Source organism: Dipodomys spectabilis, unplaced genomic scaffold, assembly GCF_019054845.1.
Source record: "Dipodomys spectabilis isolate Male_0828 unplaced genomic scaffold, ASM1905484v1 ptg000030l, whole genome shotgun sequence".
NCBI lineage: Eukaryota > Metazoa > Chordata > Mammalia > Rodentia > Heteromyidae > Dipodomys > Dipodomys spectabilis.
Window position 1 is genome coordinate 1,594,493 of NW_024870707.1, and position 23,292 is coordinate 1,617,784.

At 50.6% G+C, this 23,292-nt stretch overlaps 1 protein-coding gene across 1 annotated transcript; it reads right to left on the reverse strand.

Moving 5' to 3' along the window:
• Positions 1-1,518: 1,518 nt before the first annotated feature.
• On the reverse strand, positions 1,519-21,341 carry Spi1 (Spi-1 proto-oncogene). Its single transcript, XM_042676552.1, has 5 exons — positions 21,057-21,341; positions 18,504-18,600; positions 3,992-4,179; positions 3,055-3,214; positions 1,519-2,222 (listed from the first exon to the last, which is right to left on the reverse strand). The coding sequence occupies exons 1-5, from the start codon at positions 21,099-21,101 to the stop codon at positions 1,903-1,905; spliced, it is 810 nt and encodes a 269-aa protein (XP_042532486.1). The 5' UTR covers positions 21,102-21,341; the 3' UTR covers positions 1,519-1,902.
• Positions 21,342-23,292: the final 1,951 nt, after the last annotated feature.

The following is a 23,292-nucleotide window of genomic DNA, read 5'->3' on the forward strand; positions in this document are numbered from 1 at the left end:
CATTCAAAGCCATTCTTTCCATTAAGTTAGTTCCAATACTGAGGCTGGAACTGATCCTCACACTGTCCCTTGAATTTTTCAGTCAAGGCTGGAGTTCTACCACTTGAGCCACAGCTCCACTTCCAGCTTTTTTGATGGTTACTTGGAGATAAGAGTCACATGGAGGGGCTGGGAAGGTGGCTCAGTGGTAGAGCGCTTGCTTTGCATGCATGAGGCCCTGGTTTCGACTCCTCAGCACCACATAAGCAAACAGAAAAAAGCCAGAAGTGGCGCTGTGGCTCCAATGGTAGAGCACTAGCCTTGAGCTGAAGAGCTGAGGGACAGTGCCCAGGCCCAGAGTTCAGGCCCTATGACGGGACCAAAAAAAAAAAAAAAAGAGTCACATGGACTTTCCTGACTGGGCTGGCTTCAAACCTCTATCCTCAGATCTCAGCTTCCTGGGTAGATAGAATTAAAGGCATGCACCACCAATGGCCAGCCTTCCCTTTATTTTTATTTATTTATTTGTTTGTTCAGTCATGGGGCCTGAACTCTGGGCCTGGGCGCTTTCCCTCAGCTCTTTAGCTCAAGGCTAGCGCTCTACCACTGGAGCCACAGCTCCACTTTCAGTTTTCTGAGTGGTTTATTGGAGATAAGAGTCTCATGGCCTTTTCTGCCATGGCTGGCTTTGAACTGCCATCCTTATATCTCAGCCTCCTGAGTAGCTAGGATTACAGGTGTGAGACATGGGCGCCCAGTTCTTTTATTTTTAACCACTCTGTGTGTGTGTGTGTGTGTGTGTGTGTGTGTGTGTGTGTGTGTGTGTGTGTGTGTGTTGGCTATGGAGCTTAAACTTAGGGCCTGGAAGCTGTCTGGGAGGTTTTTTTGCTCAAGGCTAGTGCCCTGTCACTTGAGTTACAGCTCCACTTCTGGCTTTTTTGGTGGTTAATTGGAGGCTGGGAAGGTGGCTCAGTGGTAGAGCGCTTGCCTTGCATGCATAAGGCCCTGGATTCCATTCCTCAGCACTACATAAGCAGAAAAAAAAAAAGCTGGAAGTGGCGCTGTGGCTCAAGTGGTAGAGCGCTAGCCTTGAGCTGAAGAGCTGAGGGACAGCGCCCAGGCCCAGAGTTCAAGCCCCATGAGCGGACCCCAAAAAAAAAAAAGTCTCACAGACTTTCTTGCCAGGGTTGGCTTCAAACCTACCCAAGGTAAACACCCAATGGACAGATGAGGAAAAGAGATGTCGCTGTGCCCACAGGAGATGCACAAGAACTGTGGGATTGAACTCGGGGCTGGGGCTCTGTCCGTTTGCTTTCTCACTCAAAGCTGGCACTCTGCCACTTGAGCCACAGCACCCCCTTCCCACTGGCGGCTGGCCCACTGGAGATGAAGCGTCTCACGGAGGATTTTTCCTGCTCAGGCTATCATCAAACCAACGGCGATCCTCACCCTAAGAAGCTAGGATTCCAGGCAGTGAGCCACCAGAGCCGCCAGGGAAGTCGCTGAGAATAATTCTACTGGAGCTGGGGGAGGCAGGAGGATGAGGGAGGTGGGGACGATTTTATTCGATCTGGGGGAGGCAGGTGGATGGGGGGGGCGTCGCTGAAGGGAGGGTCGAACTTACACGGGTGGGTGGGATGACCTCAGACTCCCAAGGAAGCACCCGTGGTCACAAAGCGAGGCTGACCCTGGGGTGGGGTCCGCCGACGCCCAGGCAGAGTCCTGAGGGAGGAGGGTGGGGGTGGAGAGGGTGTTGGAAGGAGGGGTGCGGGTCCGGGCCCCCCCTCCCCGGCAGTCCTGCCTGCGCCCCGCCGGGAGCGTCCTCCCTGAGTCCGGGCCGGGCGCGGGGTTAATGCTATGGCCGGCGGGCGGCGGGGTCCCCGGCCAGGCGGCGGCGGCCGGGCGGCCGGGCGGGCGCGGGGCTCAGTGCGCCGGGTGGCGGCGCTCGGCCAGGCCCCCGCGGCCCAGCACCTCCCCGCTGAACTGGTAGGTGAGCTTCTTCTTCACCTTCTTCACCTCGCCCGTCTTGCCGTAGTTGCGCAGCGCGCGCGCCATCTTCTGGTAGGTCATCTTCTTGCGGTTGCCCTTCTGGATGCCCCAGCGGTGCGCCAGCGCCTCCTTGTGCTTGGACGAGAACTGGAAGGTGCCCTTGTCCTTGTCCACCCACCAGATGCTGTCCTTCATGTCGCCGCTGCGCAGCAGGTCCAGCAGGAACTGGTACAGGCGGATCTTCTTCTTGCTGCCTGTAGGGGAGGGGCCGGCCGGGGTGCAGACTCAGGGACCCCCCTCCTATGTGCACGCATGTATACGGGCGTGCACCCACAGACACACGTGTATGTGCACACGTATGGACATGTATACACACCGACGTGCACACGCATGCACATGCCCACACACGCGCGCACATGCACTCACACCTCCATATATGCATGCATGCACATGCACCCAAATACACACACGTACACACATTGCACACATGCACGCTTGCACACCTCCATACACATGTCCTCCCATATGCACATATATATACCCAATCTCACACATCATTTGTGTGCACATACACCTGCAACTCCATACACACATATACACACATACCCATATACATGCATCCATATGCACACATGCACAATTCCATACACACACGTGCACATAGATATACACATACACCTATATGCACACCTATACACTTCCATACATACACACACACCTCCATATACACATATACATCCACGTGCAAATGCACACAGATACAAACCTCTGTATACAGCTCCATAACACACATGCTCCTATCTGCTCACATGTGTCCACATGCATGTCCACACCTATGCACACTCACAGTTCACTCATTTACATACACAGCACAGATATGAAGATGCACCCACCCTCACACTCACACGTGCTCACAGACACCTGCTCAGTCACAGAGCCTCAGAAGCCCCCACAAAATGTGCACACATCACACTGGCATGGCTGCTGGGTCATTTGGCCTTGGCTGGGATGGGAAAGGTCCAGACACAGCCAGGGTCAGGTCAGGACCATTGGCTGACCCTGGAGGGGTCAGGGGCTGGCCCTTACCTGTCTCTCCGTGCAGGAGGCCTGGCCCAGACTCCAGGCCGTCAGCCTCCCCATCAGACACCTCCAGTGGGGGGCTCTGCCGCTCACCCTCCTCGTCTGAGCTGGGCTGGGCTGGGGACAGGGATTGGTAAGGGAGGCACATCCGGGGCAGGTAGGAGACCTGGAGGTGTGGGAAGGGGGTGGGGTCAGTAAGGGACAAGCATCAGGGCTGCAGCTGGCTCCGAGGGTCTGAGTGAGGGGAGAGGGAGTCTTGGGGTGCTCTGCTGGGAGATGGAATTATGGTGGAACTAGAGGCCAGGTTGGGTCACCATGCACAGGAATGCAGGTGCAGACTGCTGACAGCTGGCTCTGTGGCTCGGGGCAGGGGAAGGAGCACCTGTTCTCATACCTGCAAAGGTGCTGTCTGGTTGGACAGTGGTTCTGGGGACAGAGAGGGAGGGCTGGGGAGCAGTGATAATCCTGACCGTAATGGTTCTTAATAATGGGGTGATGAGCAAGTAGAGAGACCATAGAAGTTAGTGAGGGGTGATAAAAGTCCACGCAGACCACAAGTGGGGGTCAGGACCCCTGGAGCAGAGAAGTGTCAATACTGGATGTCAGGAGGAGAGGGAGGAAGGGGAGATCAGCACAGGTCCGTGTTTAGTGACAGATGTCAGAGGTAGGAAGGGACTGGAAGTAGAGATTTCAATTAGTAAAGACCCCAGCCAGGCATGAGTGGAGAGAATAGACAAGAATTTGGGGATCATCTGGGATCTGTCCATCCTTTAATGACAGGAGATCAGATCCCAGGGTTGGGGGTGGGGGGGTGTCAGTGTTCTGGCTGCAGAGCAGTAAGCCATGCTGAGTAAGAGCCTATGTCAGCTCCCTGAGATGCTTTGGGGCCTCTCCAGAGGTCTGGCATGATCAGAGGGGACAGAGGCTGGCGGGCAGCATGCACCTGGTGGCTGAGGCTGCTGTGGGGTGGCACCATGGGAGTGTCGAGCACGTGCATCTGCTCCAGCTCCATGTGGCGGTAGAGCTGCTGCAGCTGGGGCGGCTGCACGCTCTGCAGCTCCGTGAAATGGTTCTCGGGAAAGCTCTCGAACTCACTGTGCACGTGGTGTGGGTGGAAGTCCCAGTAATGATCTGTGGGGACAGCAAGCAGGATAAGGTGAGCCAGGATGACATGGCTGGAAGTTTGCACAAAGCATCCTTTTTTTTTTTTTTTTGTGCCATTATTGGGGTTTGAACTCAGGGCCTGAGCACTGTCCCTTAGCTCTTTAATTCAAGGCTGGCACTCTACCACTTAAGCCACAGCAGCTCCACTTCCAACTTTTTGATGGCTGATTGGAGATAGTCTCATGGACTTTCCAGCCCAATCTGGCTTTGAACTTTGATCCTCAGATCTCGGTCTCCTGAGTAACTAGGGCTTACAGGCATGAGCCACCAGTCCTGGGCTACCTTAGCCAATCCAATGCTTAATGCATAGTTCTTGCTTTGTTAGGAACCCTGAGGCTTGGAGAAGCTATTCAACCTTCCCAAGGTCAAGGGCATCCACCATGATAGAGCCAGAACCCAGGCCTGAAGCAAAGTCCAAGTTCTCAACAACCATTTTAGGTTTCCTAGGTGGGCACAGGGATGAGGGCTTCTGAGCCTGGTTGTCTGAACCCCATTTACCTGCTCTGTGATCTTGGGCCTGTCTGGCCCTGGTGGACAAATGAGTTCACATTTGTCCAAAGCCCTAATGCTAGATCAGGCTTTTGGGAAAGGTGATTCCCGAGCGTCCAGCTGCCCAGTCACATGCACACAGCCTTGTCACATGGCCAGGTCACAGGGCTGACCTTCCTCATACATGTACACACAGAACTCTGACAACACCACACTGCTGTTTGAAACCCACAACCATGGACCACTGGACCTGTGTTCTGGGGAGATTGCCATAACCAGAGATTTCCCCTAGAAAGTTCCTGTGTATACCCCAAGTCTCTGTCAGGGTATACTCAAATCTGGGCAGCAGCTACCTTGCCCATAACTCTATCTCGGGACTAGGGGAGATCTCTGATGTGGTTTCTCTGGGCACCATCTTCAACCTGCTGTGAAAATTGCTGTGTCTCAGGGACTTCTTGGGTACAATTTGGGGCCCAAAGAAAGTGTGGGATAGAGATAAAGAGGGCTTTTTTTTTAATGTGTCTTAAATAGGGAGTGTCTAAGATGGCAGACCAGCTCAGTGCTGGCGTACACAGATGTCTGTGTGCCTTTCTTCTTGCACAATACAGGCTCACATATCCTTAAGAAATGACTTTTTTTCAGCTATGGACTGTGTATTATAGGACTCCTAGTCCTGACAAGTAGTGATTTTGCTATGTAACCAAGAACAAGTCATTTTTTCTTCCTGAGCCTCAAATTTCCCTCCCTTCCCAACTTTTTTCCTTCCTTCCTTCCTTCCTTCTTCTTTCCTTCCTTCTTCCTTTCATTCCAGTATTGGGGCCTGAACTCAGGGCCTTTCACTTTTTTTTTTTGACCATCCTGGGACTTGAACTCAGGGCCTGAGCTCTGTCCCTGAGCTTTTGTACTCAAGGCTAGAACTCTCCCGCTTTAACCACAGCTCTACTTCCAGTTTGTTGTTGTTGAATTGGAAATTAGAATCTCTTGGATTTTCCTGCCTAGGCTGACTTTGAGTCATGACCCTCACATCTCAGCTATCTGAGTAGCTAGGATTGCAGGTGTGAGCCACCAGCACTTGGCTGAGGGCTTGAACAAACACTTGCTTAGCTTTTTCCACTTTCTGGGTCTTGAACTCAGCCTCATGATCTTGGTTAACCTTTTCTGCTCAGGGCTAGCACTCTACCATTTAAGCCATGCCTTCATTTCCGGCTTCTTACTGTTTAATTGGAGATAAGGGTCTATTGCTTTTACTTCCTGGGCTGGCTTTGAAGTGTGATCCTTAGATCTCAGCCTCCTGAGTAGCTAGTATTACACATGTGAGCCATTGGTACACAGCTTGATACTCCTCTATTTTAAAAGTCATAGATACACCTGGGCCTTTCCAAGTCTAAACTCATTTCAACACAATTCAGGCATGAGACTAAGAAGCCATACATATCACATAGAAGAGAGAAGGCACATGATTTGGGAGCAAAGTAGAACAGGATTGAAATCCTGGTTGCTGTGTGACATAAGGTAGGCCTTTCCATTTCTTTTCTTTTTTTTTTTTTTGGGTCCAGTCGTGGGCCCTGAACTCTGGGCCTGGGCGCTGTCCCTCAGCTCTTCAGCTCAAGGCTAGCACTCTACCACTTGAGCCACAGCGCCACTTCTGGCTTTTTTCTTATGTGGTGCTGAGGAATCGAACCCAGGGCCTCAGGCATGCAAGGCAAGTGCTCTACCACTGAGCCACCTTCCCAGCCCCAGGCCTTTCCATTTCTTAAGGTCTATTTCCTCCTCTAAGTGGGGCTAATAATTACACCCATCTTATCAGCTTGTTCTGAGGGATTAAAAAAAAGCCTATAAAGTGCTTAGAATAGAACCTTACAGCTGAGCCCGGGTGGCTCATGCCTGTTATCCTAGCTACTCAGGAGGCTGAGATCTGAGGATCATGGTTCAAAGCCATCCCAGGCAAGAAAGTCTTTGAGACTCTTATTTCCAATAAAACATCAGAAAACTAGAAATGGCGCTGTGGCTCAAGTGGTAAATTGCTAGCCTTGAGCTGAATTGCTCAGGGACAGCGCCCAGGCCCAGAGTTCAAGCCCCATGACTGACCAAAAAAAAAAAAAGAATAGAACCTTGCGCAAAGTAAGGGTCAGCATTAACTGTCATCACCATATTGACTTTTGTTGTTGTTGTTGTCAGTTTTGGGGCTTGAACTCTGGGCTTGGGTGCTGTCCCTGAGCTCTTCAGCTCAAGTAGCGTGCTCTATCACTTGAGCCACAGAGGTTTTCTGGTGGTTAATTGGAGATAAGAGTCTCACAGACAGACTTTCCTGCCCTGGCTGGCTTTGAACTATGATCCTCAGATCTCAGTCTCCTGAGTAGCTAGGATTACTGGTGTGAGTCACCGGTGCTTGGCTTGATATTTTATTCTAAAAACAATTAGCATGGCTATAATCCCCAACCTCAGGAAGATGGAGAGTTTGGCGACAGCCTGGGTAATATAGCCAAGTCAAGGCCAATCCGAGTTATATACCAAGATTCTGTCTGAAAGGAACAAGGGCTGGGGAGGTGCCTAACAGGCCTGCACATGGCCTGGGTTTGCTCTCCAGCCTTGGGGTTGGGGGAGATGTATCCAAACTTAAAAGAAAACACAGACAGACAAACTTAAGTTGCATTCCTGTCTTGCAGTGCATGAACAAGATTCCTGACTTTTAGTGGGAGGGCTGCCATGGGCTCTGGGATCTGGAAATGGGATCCAGCTTCTTCTTCACCCACAGAGTCCTGCTCCAGTCCCTGGCCCTCGCCCTTAGTCTTCCCCTGCCCAAGGTAAAGTGCCCGGATCTTGCCTTCCAATCCTCATTCCAAACCCACTCCAGCTGCAGGTCAAGGTGAGTCTGAGTGCCCGCTGCTCTCCCGGTGTGGGGTGAGGGGCACCTGAATGCCGTCCCTCCCCAAGCCCACCCTGCGCTAATCCGCTTCGGATTCATTTCCCCAAGCTGCTCTCTGCTCACCTTGCCAGTCACTTAAGCACTGGAAAACAGGCTCAAGACCCTCACTGGAGGCCCGGGAGCCAGGACACTGATGGGGGTGAGGGGGTCTGCATCCCACAGACCCCTCAGGAGATTTCGGGAGGCCTGATAGAGAATTACAATTAGGGCTTCAAAAGACCCAACAGATACTTTGCTTTTCCCTTATTTGGGTGCTGGGGCAATTGTAATAAATGCTGCCTATGGGCAAGAACATCCCATCCTTCTCCCCCCCTCCCCCAAGAATATGAGAACTCAATCACAGTACGGAGGGCAGCAGCCCTGCACAAAGCGCCGCTATCTGCTCTGAATACACTCATTTATCCCTTTTGTCACTTCATTCGGCTCTCCAGGCTGTCCTCCTAGAGGCCACTCATATACACCCTCTCAGCTCCTCAAAAGAATAATGAGAGAGCTTGGGAGCGCCTTACTATAGCCTGGTAGGTGCATAACTCCTAGTAGGTGTCAGAAGTTGACTACAATGATCAATGAAAGTTAACTTTGAGTGTGTGTGTGTGTGTGTGTGTGTGTGTGTGTGTGTTTGTGTTGGTTTTTCTTTTTGTCATCAGTCATAGGGCTTGAACTCAGAGCCTGGGCACTGACCCCTGAGCTTTTTTGCTCAAGGCTAGCACTCTACTCCTTTGAACTATGCCTTTACTTCCTCCTTCTTTGTGATTCTTTTTTTTTTTGGTCCGTCCTAGGGCTTGAACTCTGGATTTGGGCACTGTCCCTGCACTCTTCAGCTCAAGGCGATCACTCTACCACTTGAGCCACAGAGGCACTTCTGGTTTTCTAGTGGTTTATTGGAGATAAGAATCTCAAGGCTTTGAACCGTGATCCTCAGATCTCATCCTCCTAAGTAGCTGGGATTATAGGTGGGAGCCACCGGAGCTCGGCTTCTTTGTGATTCTTTGGAGATAAGAGGCTCCTGGAGGGCTGGGAAGGTGGCTCAGTGGTAGAGTGCTTGCCTTGCATGCTTGAGGCCCTGGGTTCGATTCCTCAGCACCACATAAACAGAAAAAAAAAAGGCCAGAAGTAGCGTTGTGAAGTGGTAGAGTGCTCGCCTTGAGCTGAAGAGCTGAGGGACAGTGCCCAGGCGCAGAGTTCAGGCCCCACGACCGGACCCCCCCCCCCCCCAAAAAAAAAGAGTCTCGTGGATTTTCCTATCCAGGCTGGCTTTGAACCTTGATCCTCAGATCTCAACTTCCTAAGTAACTACGATTACAGGGGTGAGCCACCAGAGCACTTCTAGGAGTGTAATTTTTTTTTAATGTTCCAGACAGTGTGTTAAGACTTTTAACCTACATTATTTATTTCATATACTCCTTGTCCTTTGGTTACCTGTACTTTCTTGTCCCAGTTTCTGAGGGTCACTGTTAAAAGACAGCCGGGCACTGGTGGTTCGAAGCCAGCCCAGGCAGGAAACTTTTTTTTTTTTTTTGTCGGTCAGTGGGGCTTGAACTCTGGGCCTGGGCGCTGTCCCTCAGCTCTTCAGCTCAAGGCGAGCGCTCTACCACTTGAGCCACAGCGCCACTTCCGGTTTTCTGGTGGTTTATTAGAGATAGGAGTTTCACGGTCTCTCCTGCCCGGGCTGGCTTTGAACCGCGATCCTCAGATCTCAGCCTCCTGAGTAGCTAGGATTACAGGCGTGAGCCACCAGCACCCAGCTAAAATGGGTGTTTTTTTTTTTTTTTTTTGGTTGGTTGTGGGGCTTGAACTCTGGGCCTGGCGCTGTCCCTCAGCTCTTCAGCTCAAGGCTAGCGCTCTACCACTTGAGCCACATCACCACTTCCGGCTTTTTCTGCTTATGTGGTGCTGAGGAATCGAACCCAGGGCCTCATGCATGCAAGGCAAGCACTCTACCACTGAGCCACCTTCCCAGCCCCAAACTTCCTTTTTTTTTGCATGGAAATCATGACAAAGATATTAAGCCCTGTGTCTAAAGCAATTGTTGATAGTCAAGATCCAAATCCCTTTCTGCTTAACTCCAGAGACTGAACTCTTAAACCATTCCATCTTGGAAGTACAATGAAAGCTTTAGGGAAGACCTGTGGTGACTCCGAGAAAGAACTGAGAGCCTGTCCACCAGGCCCCACAGGTCATCCATCATCCAGTGTGTACACCATCCTCCATCTAAACATCGTCCACTTATCCATCCAATCATTACCCGTTCAGCTATTACCCATCTATCTGGCCAGAAATAACCCATTTGTCTTGATCTTCTACCTCTCTCCCAACTCTCTCCCCTAAACCCAAATCCCACTTACACATCCCTATTCTTACTCAGTTATCACCACAACAAAAAAATAAGGTAAAATGATATTCAAAACAACCCCCACCACGACACATAAAATCAAGCCTTAAGAGTCATTTGTTTGACCTTAGCTCCTCAGCAGAGAAACAGAGTCTGAAACCAGCGCTTTCCCCTTGGTTGCAGCAAAGCATTCAAAACAGAGAAGGATGAGAAATCAAGAAAAGAGGAGCCAAGAAAAATCTTTCAGAGGAAATCACCCACTCCATTGGACCCCCGGGTTCTAGAGCCTAGCCCCTCCTGAAAATTGTTCATATATATAAACTGAGGCTCAGAGAGCTACAGATCTCATGACATTTATTACTCTCTTCTTCTTATCATGATTACCTTCCTTGTTACAAAAATAAGTCTGGTAGGACCTATATTTTATTTGCTCTATGTCAGCTGTATAAACGATAGCTGGTATATTTATTTGACTAGATAGGTCAGTGGGAGATGGGTGGTGTGCTCAGTAGGAGAGGAGAGGAGGATGAATGGATGATTAGATGTGTGCATGAGAAATTGATGGGATTATGAAGGATGAAAGCGTAGATGGACATCAGGTTGGGTATGTGGGTGGATGGATGATGGAGAAAGAGTGACACTTTGGAAGGGAAAGGTTCTCTTTTTCTCCTCCATCAGAAAAGGCAAGTTGGAGCACACCCATTAGGATGACCAGCATTCAACAAACAAAAACAACAGAAAATGACAAGTGTGGCTCAAGGTGTGCATTGTCAGTGGGCTTGCAAAACCAGCATAGCCACTGTGGAAAATAGTATGGCAGTTCCTAAGAGAAATTAAAAATAGAATCACCATATGACTCACAAATTCCTCTTCTGGGTATATATCCAAAAGAATTTAAATCAAATACTTAAAGAACTAGGTGTACACCCATGTTACTTGCAGCATTGTTCACAATAGCCAAAAAGTAGGAGCACTGGAAGTATCCATCAATAGATGAGCAAATAGGCAAAGCAGGAGATATATATACATACAATGGGATATTGGGCTGGAGGGGTGGTTCATGTGGAATTATAGTTTCCCAGAAAACACAAAGTCCTAAGTTCAAACCCCAGTACCACCAAAAAAAAGAAGGAAGGGAAGGAGGGAGGGAAAAAGAAGGAAAGAAGGAAAGAAGGAAGGAAGGAAGGAAGGAAAGAAGGAAGGAAGGAAGGAAGGAAGGAAGAAAGGAAGGAAGAAAGGAAGGAAGGAAGAAAGGAAGGGGAAGGGAGGGAGGGAGGAGTTAACTGACCATAATTAGTAGGGAAATTCTGAGACATCTAAATGCATAACATAGATGAAACTTGAGGGTGTTCAGCTAGGTGAAATGATCCATTTACAAAAGAACAAACATTATCCAGGTGCCGGTGGCTCATGCCTGTTATCTAGCTACTCAGAAGGCTGACAGCTGAGGATCACAATTCAAAGCCAGCCCAGACAGGAAAGTCCGTGAGACTCTTATCTCCAATAAACCAGAAAACTGGAACTGGCACTGTGGCTCAAGTGGTAGAATGCTAGCCTTGAGCTGAAGAGCTGAGGGACAACATCCACACCCAGAGTTCAAGCCCTATGACTGAGGAAAAAAAAAAAAAAGACAAACCCCATGAGATGCCATTTATGTGAGGTTTCTGAACTCTATGATTAGACCCTATGGACTATAGCCAGGGCTGGAGGAGAATGGGGATAGAATCAAATAGGGACAGAATCCAGGTTTGCAAGATGAAAAGGGTTTGGGATGATGGTTTCATAATGTATTCAATACTACATATCCACATACTTTAAAAGGGCTAGGATAAACCAGGCAGTGGCTCATGCCTAGAATCTGAGCTATTCAGGGGGCTAAGATCTGAAAATCACTGTTCAGAGCCAGCTGGAGGAGACAAAGCTGAGACTCTCATCCTCAATTAACCAGCACAAAGCCAAAAGTGTAGGTGTGGCTCAAGTGGTAGAGCACCAATGAAAATGTCCAATGGGGGGTATAAGGTCCTGAGTTCAAGACCAAATACGCACAAAAAAATAATTTTTAAAAATAGTAAATCTTGGGGCTGAGAAGGTGGCTCAGTGGTAGAGTGCTTGCCTTGCATGCATGAGGCCCTGGGTTTGATTCCTCAGCAACTCATAAGCAGAAAAAGCTGGAAGTGGTAGAGCGCTAGCCTTGAGCTAAAGAGCTGAGGGACAGAGCCCAGGCCCAGAGTTCAGGCCCCACAAATGACCAAAAAGAAAAAAAATGTAAATACTTTCTGAATCTGTTTCACGCCTTCCTGTCCTTTGTCTGATACTGCCACCACCTTGTCCACACCTCTACCATCGCCTGCCTCCACTGTTCCAGCACCCTGCTACTTCCTCTCTCCTAGCTACTGTCCTTCTATCCCTCCCATCTCTTCCTTTTATCCCCTTCCATCTATTCTCCACCCATCAGCCAGAAGGAACTTTCAAAAAGTTTACTGAAAGCTGGGTGCCAGTGGCTCATGCCTGTAATCCTAGCTACTCAGGAGGCTGAGATCTGAGGATTGTGGTTTACACCCAGTCTGGACAAGAAGGTCAGTGAGACTCTTATCTCCAATTAACAACCAGAAAACCAGAAGTGGTGCTGTGGCTCAAGTGGTAGAGTGCTAGCGTTGAGCTGAAGGGCTGAGGGGCAGCACCTAGGCCCAGAGTTCAAGACCCACGACCAACACAAACACACACACACACACACACACACAAGTTTATGGAGGGGCAGGAAAGGTGGCTCAGTGGTAGAATGCTTGCCTAGCATGCATGAAGTCCTAGGTTCAATTCCTCAGTACCACATAAACAGAAAAAGCCAGAAGTGGCACTGTGGCTCAAGTGGTAGACTACTAGCCTTTAGCAAAAAGAAGCTCAGGGATGGTGCCCAGGCCCTGAGTTCAATACCCAGGACTGGCAAACAAAGTTTAATGAAGGCCAAGTGTTGGTGGCTCATGCCTGTTGAGGATCAAAGCCAGCCCAAGCAGAAAAGTTCATGAGACTCATCTCCAAATAACCGCCAAAAACATAGAAATGGCACTGTGGCTCAAATGGTAGAGCACTAGCCTTCAGCAAAAAAAAAAAAGAAAAGCTCAGCACCCAGATCTGGAGTTGAAGCCCCAGGACCAGCACCCCCCCCCCCCCAACACACGCACAAATCCAAACAAGAACATGAAATAACATCAGACTTTGTAATGAAAACAATAATAAATACTAGAAAATGGAGAAATATTTAAAAAATTTTAAGGAGTGCCTGCCTGGCAGGGCCCTGAATTCAAATTCAAGTACTACCAAAAAAAGGGGGGGTTTACCTAAGGGAAAAACTAATTTTCAACCTGAATTCAATATACAATCAAAAGCACAAAATAAAGATAAGAGATAAAATACAAAATGATACAGCAACAACCTTACCTACCACCCATCCTTGCTGGGGAGACTATAAAGACAATGCATTCACTGCCAGGGTCTGTTCTGAGCATTTTACGGATCATCACTCACTCAGTCCTTAGAATAGTCCTGTGTATTTGGCATTGTTATGAGGAAATTATGACACTGAGGGGTTAAATATCAGGCATGGTTACTCCAGATAGCAATGAGGAAGGGGGATGAATCCCAGAAATCTGTTTTTGTTTTGTTTTGTTTTACAGGTCTTGGGGCTTGAACTCAGGGCCTGGGCACTGTCCCTAAACTTTTTTGCTCAAGGCTAGTGCTCTACTACTTTGAGCCATAGCACCACTTCCAGCTTTCTGGTAGTTAATTGAAGATAAAGAGTTTCCTGCCTTCAGCTGGGCGCCGGTGGCTCACGCCTGTAATCCTAGCTACTCAGGAGGCTGAGATCTGAGGATCGTGGTTCAAAGCCAGCCCGGGCAGGAAAGACTGTGAGACTCCTATCTCTAATAAACCACCAGAAAACCGGAAGTGGCGCTGTAGCTCAAGTGGTAGAGCGCTAGCCTTGAGCTGAAGAACTGAGGGACACCGCCCAGGCCCAGAGTTCAAGCCCCACGACCGACAAAAAAAAAAAAAAGAGTTTCCTGCCTGGGCTGGCTTCGAACCACCAGTGCCCGGCTGTCTTTTAACAGTGACCCTCAGAAACTGGGACAAGAAAGTACAGGTAACCAAAGGACACCATGTGGCTCAGCTGACAGGAATATTCACCCGAGCATGTGTAGGTTCTGAGTTACTAGTCAAATTCCCTTTCACTGTACATGTGAACAGACCATATCTCAAACTGAAAATGGAGCTGATTCATCTCTGCTCACCCCCTGGAAGGCCTTCATCAAAACCAAAGCTGTGAATGAATAATACCCAAGGTCTCTATTTCATAGCACATTTATCGGATGTCTACAGTCAAAGTAAAAAATAGCGAACAGCAGAGCAGCATGAGATGTCAATTCCATTTTTGAAGGAATAGTATGTCCCTGTGTGTATGTGTACATTTGCAGATGTGTAGATTGCTAAGTACAGAATAAAACCTCTGCAAAGATTCATGGTGTCAACAGTTGAGCGTAAGATGAAAGAGAGGGGAATGTTTTTCTTCATATATTATTGTATTTCTTAAATTTTGGCAATAAATATTTGGATGTGGAAGGCTTTGAGTTTGTTTTATAAACAAAGAAAACTCCTGTAGGATGAAATCATACTCCTTCAAGCTTTTTTTTTTTTTGGTTATGGGATTTGAATTCAGGGCCTGGGTGCTGTCCCTAAACTCTTTTGCTCAAGGCTAACACTCTACCACTTTGAGCACCACCTCCAGTTTTTAAGTGGTTAATTGAAGATAAGAATCTCATGGACTTTTCTGCCCTAGATGGCTTCGAACTACAATCCTCAGATCTCAGCCTCCTGAGTCGCTAGGCTTACAGGCATGAGTCACCTGGCTTCTTCAAGCCTTTTGTGATCTGGCCCCTACTGAGCCTTCTGAGTCAGTCCTGCACTAGTGTTCTTCCGCTACCTGTAACTGGAAGCCCTCCCCTTCCTACCTTCCCACGCACAGTTCCCCCTCTTCATTCAGATTTCAACACCACTGCCATCTCAACAGCTTCCCGGATCACTCACATGACAGTGGCCTCCCACTAAACACTGCCTGACATCGCTGCATTTTGTAGGCCTTACTATTACAGTTTGCTTATTCAACTATTTATTTTCTGTCCCTTGGATGGAACATAAGCTCCGGGAGAGCATCGGCTTGTTTGATTTACTCAACACCAGGACCATCAGAGGCCTGCAAGAGTGTTCGGTTTGTGACAAACGCTCAGAGACTCTTTGATGGAAGGTCCAATAAGGGAAGCAGAAGAGCGTACTGGGTTGGACGGATGGCTGGATAAGTGGGTGAGTGGGTGGGAGGACCCGTGGGGTTTAGGTAGATGGGTGGGTAGATGAGAGAATGGGTAATTGGGAGGGTGAATGAATAGATGGCTGAGTGGTTGGCTGGGCAGCTGGTTGGTAGGCAAATACCCCAGTTGATCGGTCACCAGAGCCCTTTGCTTCTGCTCTCCTTACTGTTTGGCCTTCCTTTCTTGGGGCTACAGTAAAGTTAACAAGCTTTACTGAGAGCTTCCTGAGCCTTGTTCTCAGCAGAGGGCAGGACCTCAGAGATTGTCCATTATCTCACTGAGCCATCACAACTCTGTGACTTTTTTTTTCTCTCAGCTTTACAGATGCAGAGAGGTTAGGTTACTACTTGCGCAGGGCTAGCATAGCTGGTGGGTAGGTGGAGCCAAGTCTGACCAAGGTCCACCCCAAAGCCTTTCCATTAAGCATCACTATCCAAAACTACGGGCACAAAGGACAAGTGGGAATTGGTGGAAGGATGGGGAATGGCCTTCTTTCTAGAGTCTTCAGACATCACCATAATCCAGGAGAGGGGAGAGGGCAATTCAGGAACAGCTGGAGGTAGTAAAGGAGTCTTTGGGAGAATTGGGGCTCGTGCCCAAAGTAGAACAACCAGATGTCCAACCAGAAGTTATTATTGTTTTTTTGTGCTGGTCCCAGGGCCTGGACACTGTCCCTGAGCTTTCTTTTGCTCAAGGATAGTGCTCTACCACTTGAGCCACAGCTCCATCTCTGGCTTTTTGGTGGTTAATTGGACGTACAAGTTTCACAGACTTTCTTGCCTGGGCTGTCTCTGAACCTTGATCCTCAGATCTCAGCCTCCTATGTAGCTAGAATTACAGGCACAAGCTTTCAATGCAGGGCTTCAGGAGTTCTTAGAGCTTCATCCCCAGATACAAGGAAGCCTTGTAGCTGGGAGCCAGGGAAAGCCTGGCTTTCTATGAAGCCCTCACTCCATCAGCCCAGGCCCATCATAGCTGGTTTCTAAATAAGTGGGCAGCACCTTCAGCTACAGGATGGAAAAGTGAGGCTGTGAAAGACCCAAAGGAAAGACTCCTAAACCTCGTGAATTGAAAGCAGATGGGGCTGAGAGTGAGTGGAGCAAAGGAAGAAGGGTCCCAGCGCTGAGCTTGCTGGGCCTGAGCCACCAGGGGGCGCTCTCTTCCAGCCCAGAAGGACCTCACTGGTGCTGAGGGAAGGGTGGGTGAGGTGCTCTTTCACTCAGACTTGGCTGGGGAAATGGAGGCCAATGAGAGCCTACTTGTTCTGAGTTTTCCAGAGAGAGGAATTAGCAATGTGCTAAAAGGAAGGTGAATGGAGAGGAAGAAAAGGGTGGGTATGATCTCAGTACCGTCAATGCAGTATGAAAGTAGAACAATGAGACCAGTTTCCATTGTTTTAAGAAGGGGACAGGATGGAGGCAGGCTATGGGCTGCGTTGGGTGGTTGGAGGGAAGAGGCACAATGAAATCCTCTTTGTACAACTAATGTATAAAAATCTTTTAAAAAAATGTTTACCCAGAGCTGGGCGCCGGTGGCTCGCGCCTGTAATCCTAGCTACTCAGGGGGCTGAGATCTGAGCATCTCTGTTCAAAGCCAGCCTGGGCAGGAAAGTCCGTGAGATTCTTATCTCCAATAAACCACCAGAAAACTGGAAGTGGTGCTGTGGCTCAAATGATTGTTTGCCTTGAGCTGAAGAGCTGAGGGACAGCACCCAGCACCCAGAGTTCAAGCCCCACGACCAATCGACCCCCCCCTCCCCCCGCCACCCCCAGCCTCACACACACACAGTCACCAGCCAGGTGTTGGTGGCTCATGCCTTTAATCCTATGTTTAAAGGAACAAAAGAGTTTAATTTAAATCTGTTGTAAAAGAAGCCTGTGGATTCCCAGATAAGGCATTGAGGTGGGTTTACCACCTGCCCCCGGGATGTTAGATATGAGTTCTGGTCTCAAAGTTTGACCTCCAGATGGATGAGCCTAAATATAGGACTTGCCATTCTGTGTGTGGCTGTCAGGTAAGACGTCTCCTCAACTGTGCCACCCAGCATGCCTATGATCTTGGGGTCAGACACCTGTGTGTCTGTCCCCAGAGGCCCTGGAGAATCTCCCCAGTAAGGATTTTCCCCTTACCTGGTTCACTTAACTTTAGTTCAAGGATATCTAAGGCAACATGTCAAGATCTGCTTCGTGGGGACCTGTCATGACCCCTGCCCAGGTTCTAGGCACCGAGTGCCTGTCTTTTCTAAGACACAGGCTAGGCCTTGGTCTGGTCAGTTAGATCCCCTGGCCCAGGCCTCTTCCTACAAGCAAACTTGGGACTTCAGCTCAGTTAGAGTCATTGGAGACTTGCCATTGGCCAGAAGATCTCAACTGAGGGAAGGGGGCGGCGCATTTTACTCCCCAGGGAAATTCAGCCATAGTGTATGGAGAGATTCAGGTTGTCCTGTTGGGTGGTGCTGCTGGCATCTGGTGAAAGAGGCAGGGGATGCTGCCCAGCTGCGTGACACTCAGCAGGGAGTGGGCATGCACCAGGGGGAGTTCAAGATGAACGGGGTGAAGAACAGAGAGGAGGCAGGGCCAGAAAAGTGGAGGAGTGGGAGAGCAGAGGAAAAAGCACCAGACAAGGAGCAGACAAACCAATTTGGGTTCCTCAAACCAAGCATAAGGCCCTGAACAGTCACTCAGCTCCTTAAGCCTTGGTGTCCTTGTCTATGAAAATGTTCATCAAAGCCCGGCGCTGGTGGCTCACCCCTGTAATCCTAGCTACTCAGGACGCTGAGATCTGAGGATCACTATTCAAAGCCAGCCGGGGCAGGAAAGTCTGTGAGACTCTTATCTCCAATTAACCACCAGAAAACAGAAGTGGTGCTGTAGTTCAAGTGGTAGAGTGCTAGCCTTGAGCTGAAGAGCTGCGGGAGAGTGCCTAGGCCCAGAGTTCAAGACCCATGACCAAAAAAAAGGTCCTCAAACACTGGACAAGTGAAAAGTGGGAGGAGCCAATCGTGCCTTTGGCACGGGGAGATGCTCAGGAATGGGGGGCTGGAATGCACATAGGGACCAGGACGCTCATTGCCCTTACCCTAACCTCACTAACTCCATCTGAGGCCCAGAAGCTCTGGGAGCTGCTTCTTGCTCCCTCTCCAGCCCCTGGCCTCCCCCGGGGAAGAGGGGACAGCCCGCCCTGTACACACCACTGTGGCTTTCTCCATCGCTGCTGAGATAGGGGTAGTATTCGTGAGCCGGGCGTTGGTACAGATCCGTGTCATAAGGAACCAGATCTTCCGACGGCTGTTGAGAGAGGAGAGTTGTCAGGGCCTGGGTTGTGGGGGAGAACCCCAGCCTGACTTGCAGCCCTGCTGTGTAGGGCTCCACCCCACCCTTCCTGATGGAGACAGACCTTGGGCCTGCAACCCTCCCCCAGCTTGGAGTGGAAGAGATCAGGGCCCCAGGGAGGTGAGACGGGGTACCAGAAGAGCTTAACAATAGGGTACAGAGGTTAAAGGTTAAATAAAGAGGGCACAGCCCCTTCCCCTGCCTGTCTGTTCCCCACAGCCCCCCACCACCCTGTTCACACGCGTGCATACCAAGGCAGTCCCTCCCCCGATGTACGCACGCTCCCTGTGACATTCCCCAAGCGAGGGGGGGATTTATGTCCTCTAACTATTGTCCCCATGCCCACGCCCTGTGTGCGCAGGCTCACACTGCCATAAACCTACTCACACGCAAACACACACACACCCCATCATACACTCATCCTCGCAACCACATGCAGTTACGTGGGTTGACACACGCATGCACACACTGTATTGAGGCCTTCGAGTGTTCACACCACAGCCTTGCACAGAGCCGCCCACATGCCACTGTGTGTCTGTGCAGCACCCTGGTGTCCTGCCCCAACCTGCCCAGCCTCCCCTCCCTCTCCCTCAGCCTGTGCCAGCTGCCCCCAAGCACAGGACCACCACCATGGCCCTCGCAGATGGCTTGACGGAGGTCAGCCAGGCAAGTTTTGGGGCCAAGGGACACAGGTCCTTGATCTTTCACTCATTCTCGTCTCTCCAATGCCCCCACTGGAATACCCTTTGCCCTTCCTTCCTCCCCCCCCTCTCCTCTTTTCCCTCCTCCCTCCCTCTCCTTCTTACTCTTCCCATACCTTCCTCTGCCCCTCTTCCTCTCCCTCCTCTGTCCCCTGTCCTTCTATTCCTTTTCCCTCCTCCTCCTCCTCTCTCCCTGCCTGTCCTCCTGCTCCCCTTCGCTCCCCCTCCTTCTGCCTCCCTCTGCCCTGTCCTCCTCCCTTCACCCCTGATGACTAGCCTGGGCGCCTGGACGCACACATCCGGAGTCTTCCCAACAGTCACCGGGCCTCTCCCCGCCCCCGTGATTTGCCCAAGGATTGCACAAGGCACTGAGGCCCACCCTCCCAGGAGACACTGAGAGTGACACTTGGGGTTAAACAGAGGGTTGGGGGCCCTGGGGTAAAAGCCCAATATCAGCCCCTTTCCCTGCCCTGTCTGGAGCTCCAGACTGAGCAGTGAAGGAGCAAAGATGGTGTAGGCATGCTGCAGGGCCTGTAGCTTTCCTGGGGACAAAGCCAGCTAGCTTCCTGCCCTCTGATGGGAAACAGGGTTCCTGGTAGAGGTGGGCACTGAGCTCCACCCCCCACACACACACACACTAGACCCCAGGTTTCCAGACAGTGCAGTCAGCCTACTGCAGGACACTGGCTGTGATGTCAGACCTGGGGTGCCTCCCAAAGCTGGGAGCGGAGCTGAGGTGGAGTAGAGAGGAGCTGAGTCAGGTGGGCAGGCCCTGCCAAGCCCTTCCACGCCCCCTCCCCCACCCCCCGCCTCCCTACCCCCTGTCCTCTGGGGGTTGGGCAGAGGGTCCTCTCCAGGGGACTCCGGCCTAACACCTGTCTCAGGCTGCAACTGTCATCCAGAGCAGGGACCACTGGAGATCGGCCCCACCTGCTGCCCTGCCCTTCTCAAGGGACCCCTGGGACTCCTGCATCTTCACCCCCAGATTTGGTCCCTATCCATCCGACCCCAGGTCCTATCCCAGTCCCAACCTCAGGCCCAGCCACTGCCTCGTTTCTCCCTGATTCCTCAGCCTAATAATTACCTTGTGTCTGGCTCCTGCCTGGTGTGCCTCCAAGCTCTCAGTCCAGCCCCGGCCCCCACCCAGCCTCTCAGGGACTATAAGATGTCTAGGCCCAGATGCTTCGGATCAAAAACCAGTCCTCTGTGCCAGGCCTCAGGCTGGCCATCGAAGACCTAGACTTCCATCAGCCTGAGTCTCCAAGACAATCCCAGGCCAGAGGCTGAAACCGCTCAGCCTGTTGCCTCTACCCTCAACTCTTCCTGACCTGAGGACTGGCCTCCGCACCCAAGCCTGTCTCCCCATCTCCCCCAGCGCGCACTCTCAGAGCCCTTACCACACCAGCCTCAGCCCAGCACTGCGCCCTGGGCTCCCACCTGCCACCCTCACCCATCTATAAATAACTGTTCAGGCCCCAACGATCACAGCCCCGCCATGGGCCCAGCCGGCAGCCCTCAGCCAGCCAGGCAGGGCATGCTCTGAGGAAGCCAATGGCCCCCTTGCTCGTTGGGTCTCGGGCCAGGAGCTCCGAGAGGAAACACCAACTTCCCACTGATAGCAAGCTGGAGGCTAGCGGGTGGGCTGGAGGGTTCGTGGGCAGCCGGCACCCCCAGGCCTGAGTTAGCTAGTGGAGTAGCCCCAGTACTCACAGGGGGGACGAGGGGAAACCCTTCCATTTTGCACGCCTGTAACATCCAGCCGAACTCCAAGCCAGTCAGATCCCCTGCCTCGGTGGGAGCCAGTTCGGAGCCCCTCAGGATGGGGCCAGGGGTGCCCCGTTGCGGGGAGGGGGAGCTGGCCAGTGGTGGGGTGAACGCAGGGCTCAGGGCTGCCCCCTGAGCTACAGGAGCCCTGGGTGAGCCCCCTCCCTTGACATTGCAGGGCCAGCGCAAGTTCCTGATTTTATCGAAGGGCCTGCCACTAGGAGATAGTCCCCTTGGGGTGACATCACTGCCCCAGCCCGTTTGCATAAATCTCTTGCGCTACAGGAAGTCTCTGGCCGGCTGGGGCAGGTGGTTCTCAAGGGGCTGGCCTGGGAGGCCATGGGGGCCAGGCCCCCTGCCCAGAGGAAGCTGGGGCTGGGAGAGAGACGGGAGGGAGAAAGTCACACGATACCACTGAGAGGCCTCTGCTGCCCCTTAGCCTGAGCTCTGCCAAGGCCCTTGAATCCCTTGCCGAACAATGCCCACTTCTTCTGAGACCCCAGTGTGCCCAATAGCCATCTTCTTGGCGCATCTATGTGATAGGCTAAGCCTGGATGGTTGAGGTCTCGAATCTGAGGACTGCCAGGACTTACTCTTCCTTAAACCCTAGACACCTGCAAGGGTCTACCTAGGCTGGACTCTTGAACTCGCCTACCCTTGAGCCTAGTGCTGTTTTGCTTCCTTCTTCTGTCTTTTCAGTGAGCTTCCTCGCTACTAGGGAAGGGTCCTGTAGCTTACACCTTCCCCTCCAGCTTCCTGAGCACCACAGCTGCTTCCATATCCTTAGAAGCTCTGTTCCCAGCCCAGATTCCTCAGTTTCCCCATCTCTTGCCAACGCTTCAGTACCATTCTAGTCTTCCTAGTGTACAAACCTTTCTTGTATGTCCATCCATTCATCTATTTTCCCATCCATCTATGTCTCTCTGGTTGTCTCTTCATCTAACCACATTTGTTTACCCTATACTCATTTATTTGTCCATTTATCTGTTAGGTCATCCACTTTCCCATCTGATTATGTACATGTCTATCTAGCCATCTATATGTCCACACAGCCACCCATCCATCTGCTGGCAACCCATCAATACCTGTTTTCATGTCTATTGACTCTTTATTCACCTAACCATCTGGTCATTCATTGGTCCGTCCATCTATCCATTTATCCATCTGTGCACCCATCTGCTGTACCCATTTGCACAGCTACCATCCACTCACTCACAAATCTGTGTAGATATTCACCCATCCACCTGCCAACCCATTCACTTTTTCATCCATTCACTTATCTATCCATCCGATTATCCACTCAAACACATCCGCCATCCACCCATGTGGATTACCATGAATACCATGTAATTATTCATCCATGTAATTATTATCCTTCTACCTGCCAACCATCCACTTATCTACCAATCTACACATCCACCTATCTACTCATCAGCTCATCTACCATCCAGTCTTTTACCTATCCATTCACCCACATGTCTACCATCATCTATCTACCTGTTCACCCATGCCCTATCCATCCATCTACCTGTCTACCCATCTTCCTCTTTACCATTCATTCATTTACCTATTCACCAATATATCTGTCTATCCAGCCATCCATGAATCCATGCAGCCTCACAGATAATTAAGTTTCAGGCTGTACACAGAGTGTTGGTATACAGATGCATATTGTACATGTTTCCCTTCAGAGATGTAGTCTGGATACAGATCTAGTCTGGAGAGTGGAGGGTTGAGTAGAGGCTTTTGTTTTTGTTCCATTGATCTCTGGTTAGTCTGTGTTGCTGAGGAAGAACTTGAGGGTTCAGTTTCCTCCTCTATATAATTTGACTCCTGCTTGATATGCCCTTCCCACCAAAGCTAGCTTGCCTCCTTCCTGCCAGTAGAGTTTCCTCACTGCCAGAAAAGACCAAGAATTCACAGCCCTGAACCCACCCATAGGTCAACTTCACTTCCATCCTCAGTGTTTATTTATTTCTGCACTTGGGACTCTCCAAAGAATCCAGGTCACAATCCCCAGGCTTCTGACCAAAGCCCCTCCCTGATGGCTGGCTTGTCATCTGCGACATTCTCACTCCTTGTTTCCTCATTAAGAAGCTTGAGCTCAGGTGGACGCTAGTGGCTCACACCTGCAACCCTAGCTACTCAAGAGACTGAGAGCTAAGGTTCAGGATTCGAAGTC

Bases quoted from the DNA above. Each gene is read 5' to 3' on its own strand.
- Spi1 (XM_042676552.1), bottom strand. From the start codon at position 21,101: ATGTTACAGGCGTGCAAAATGGAAGGGTTTCCCCTCGTCCCCCCT. The intron at 3,215-3,991 runs GTGCATGCTGCC...CCACACCTCCAG, and splicing joins ACAGCAGCCTCAGCCACCAG to GTCTCCTACCTGCCCCGGAT. The intron at 2,223-3,054 runs GTAAGGGCCAGC...CCTCCCCTACAG, and splicing joins CCTCCTGCACGGAGAGACAG to GCAGCAAGAAGAAGATCCGC.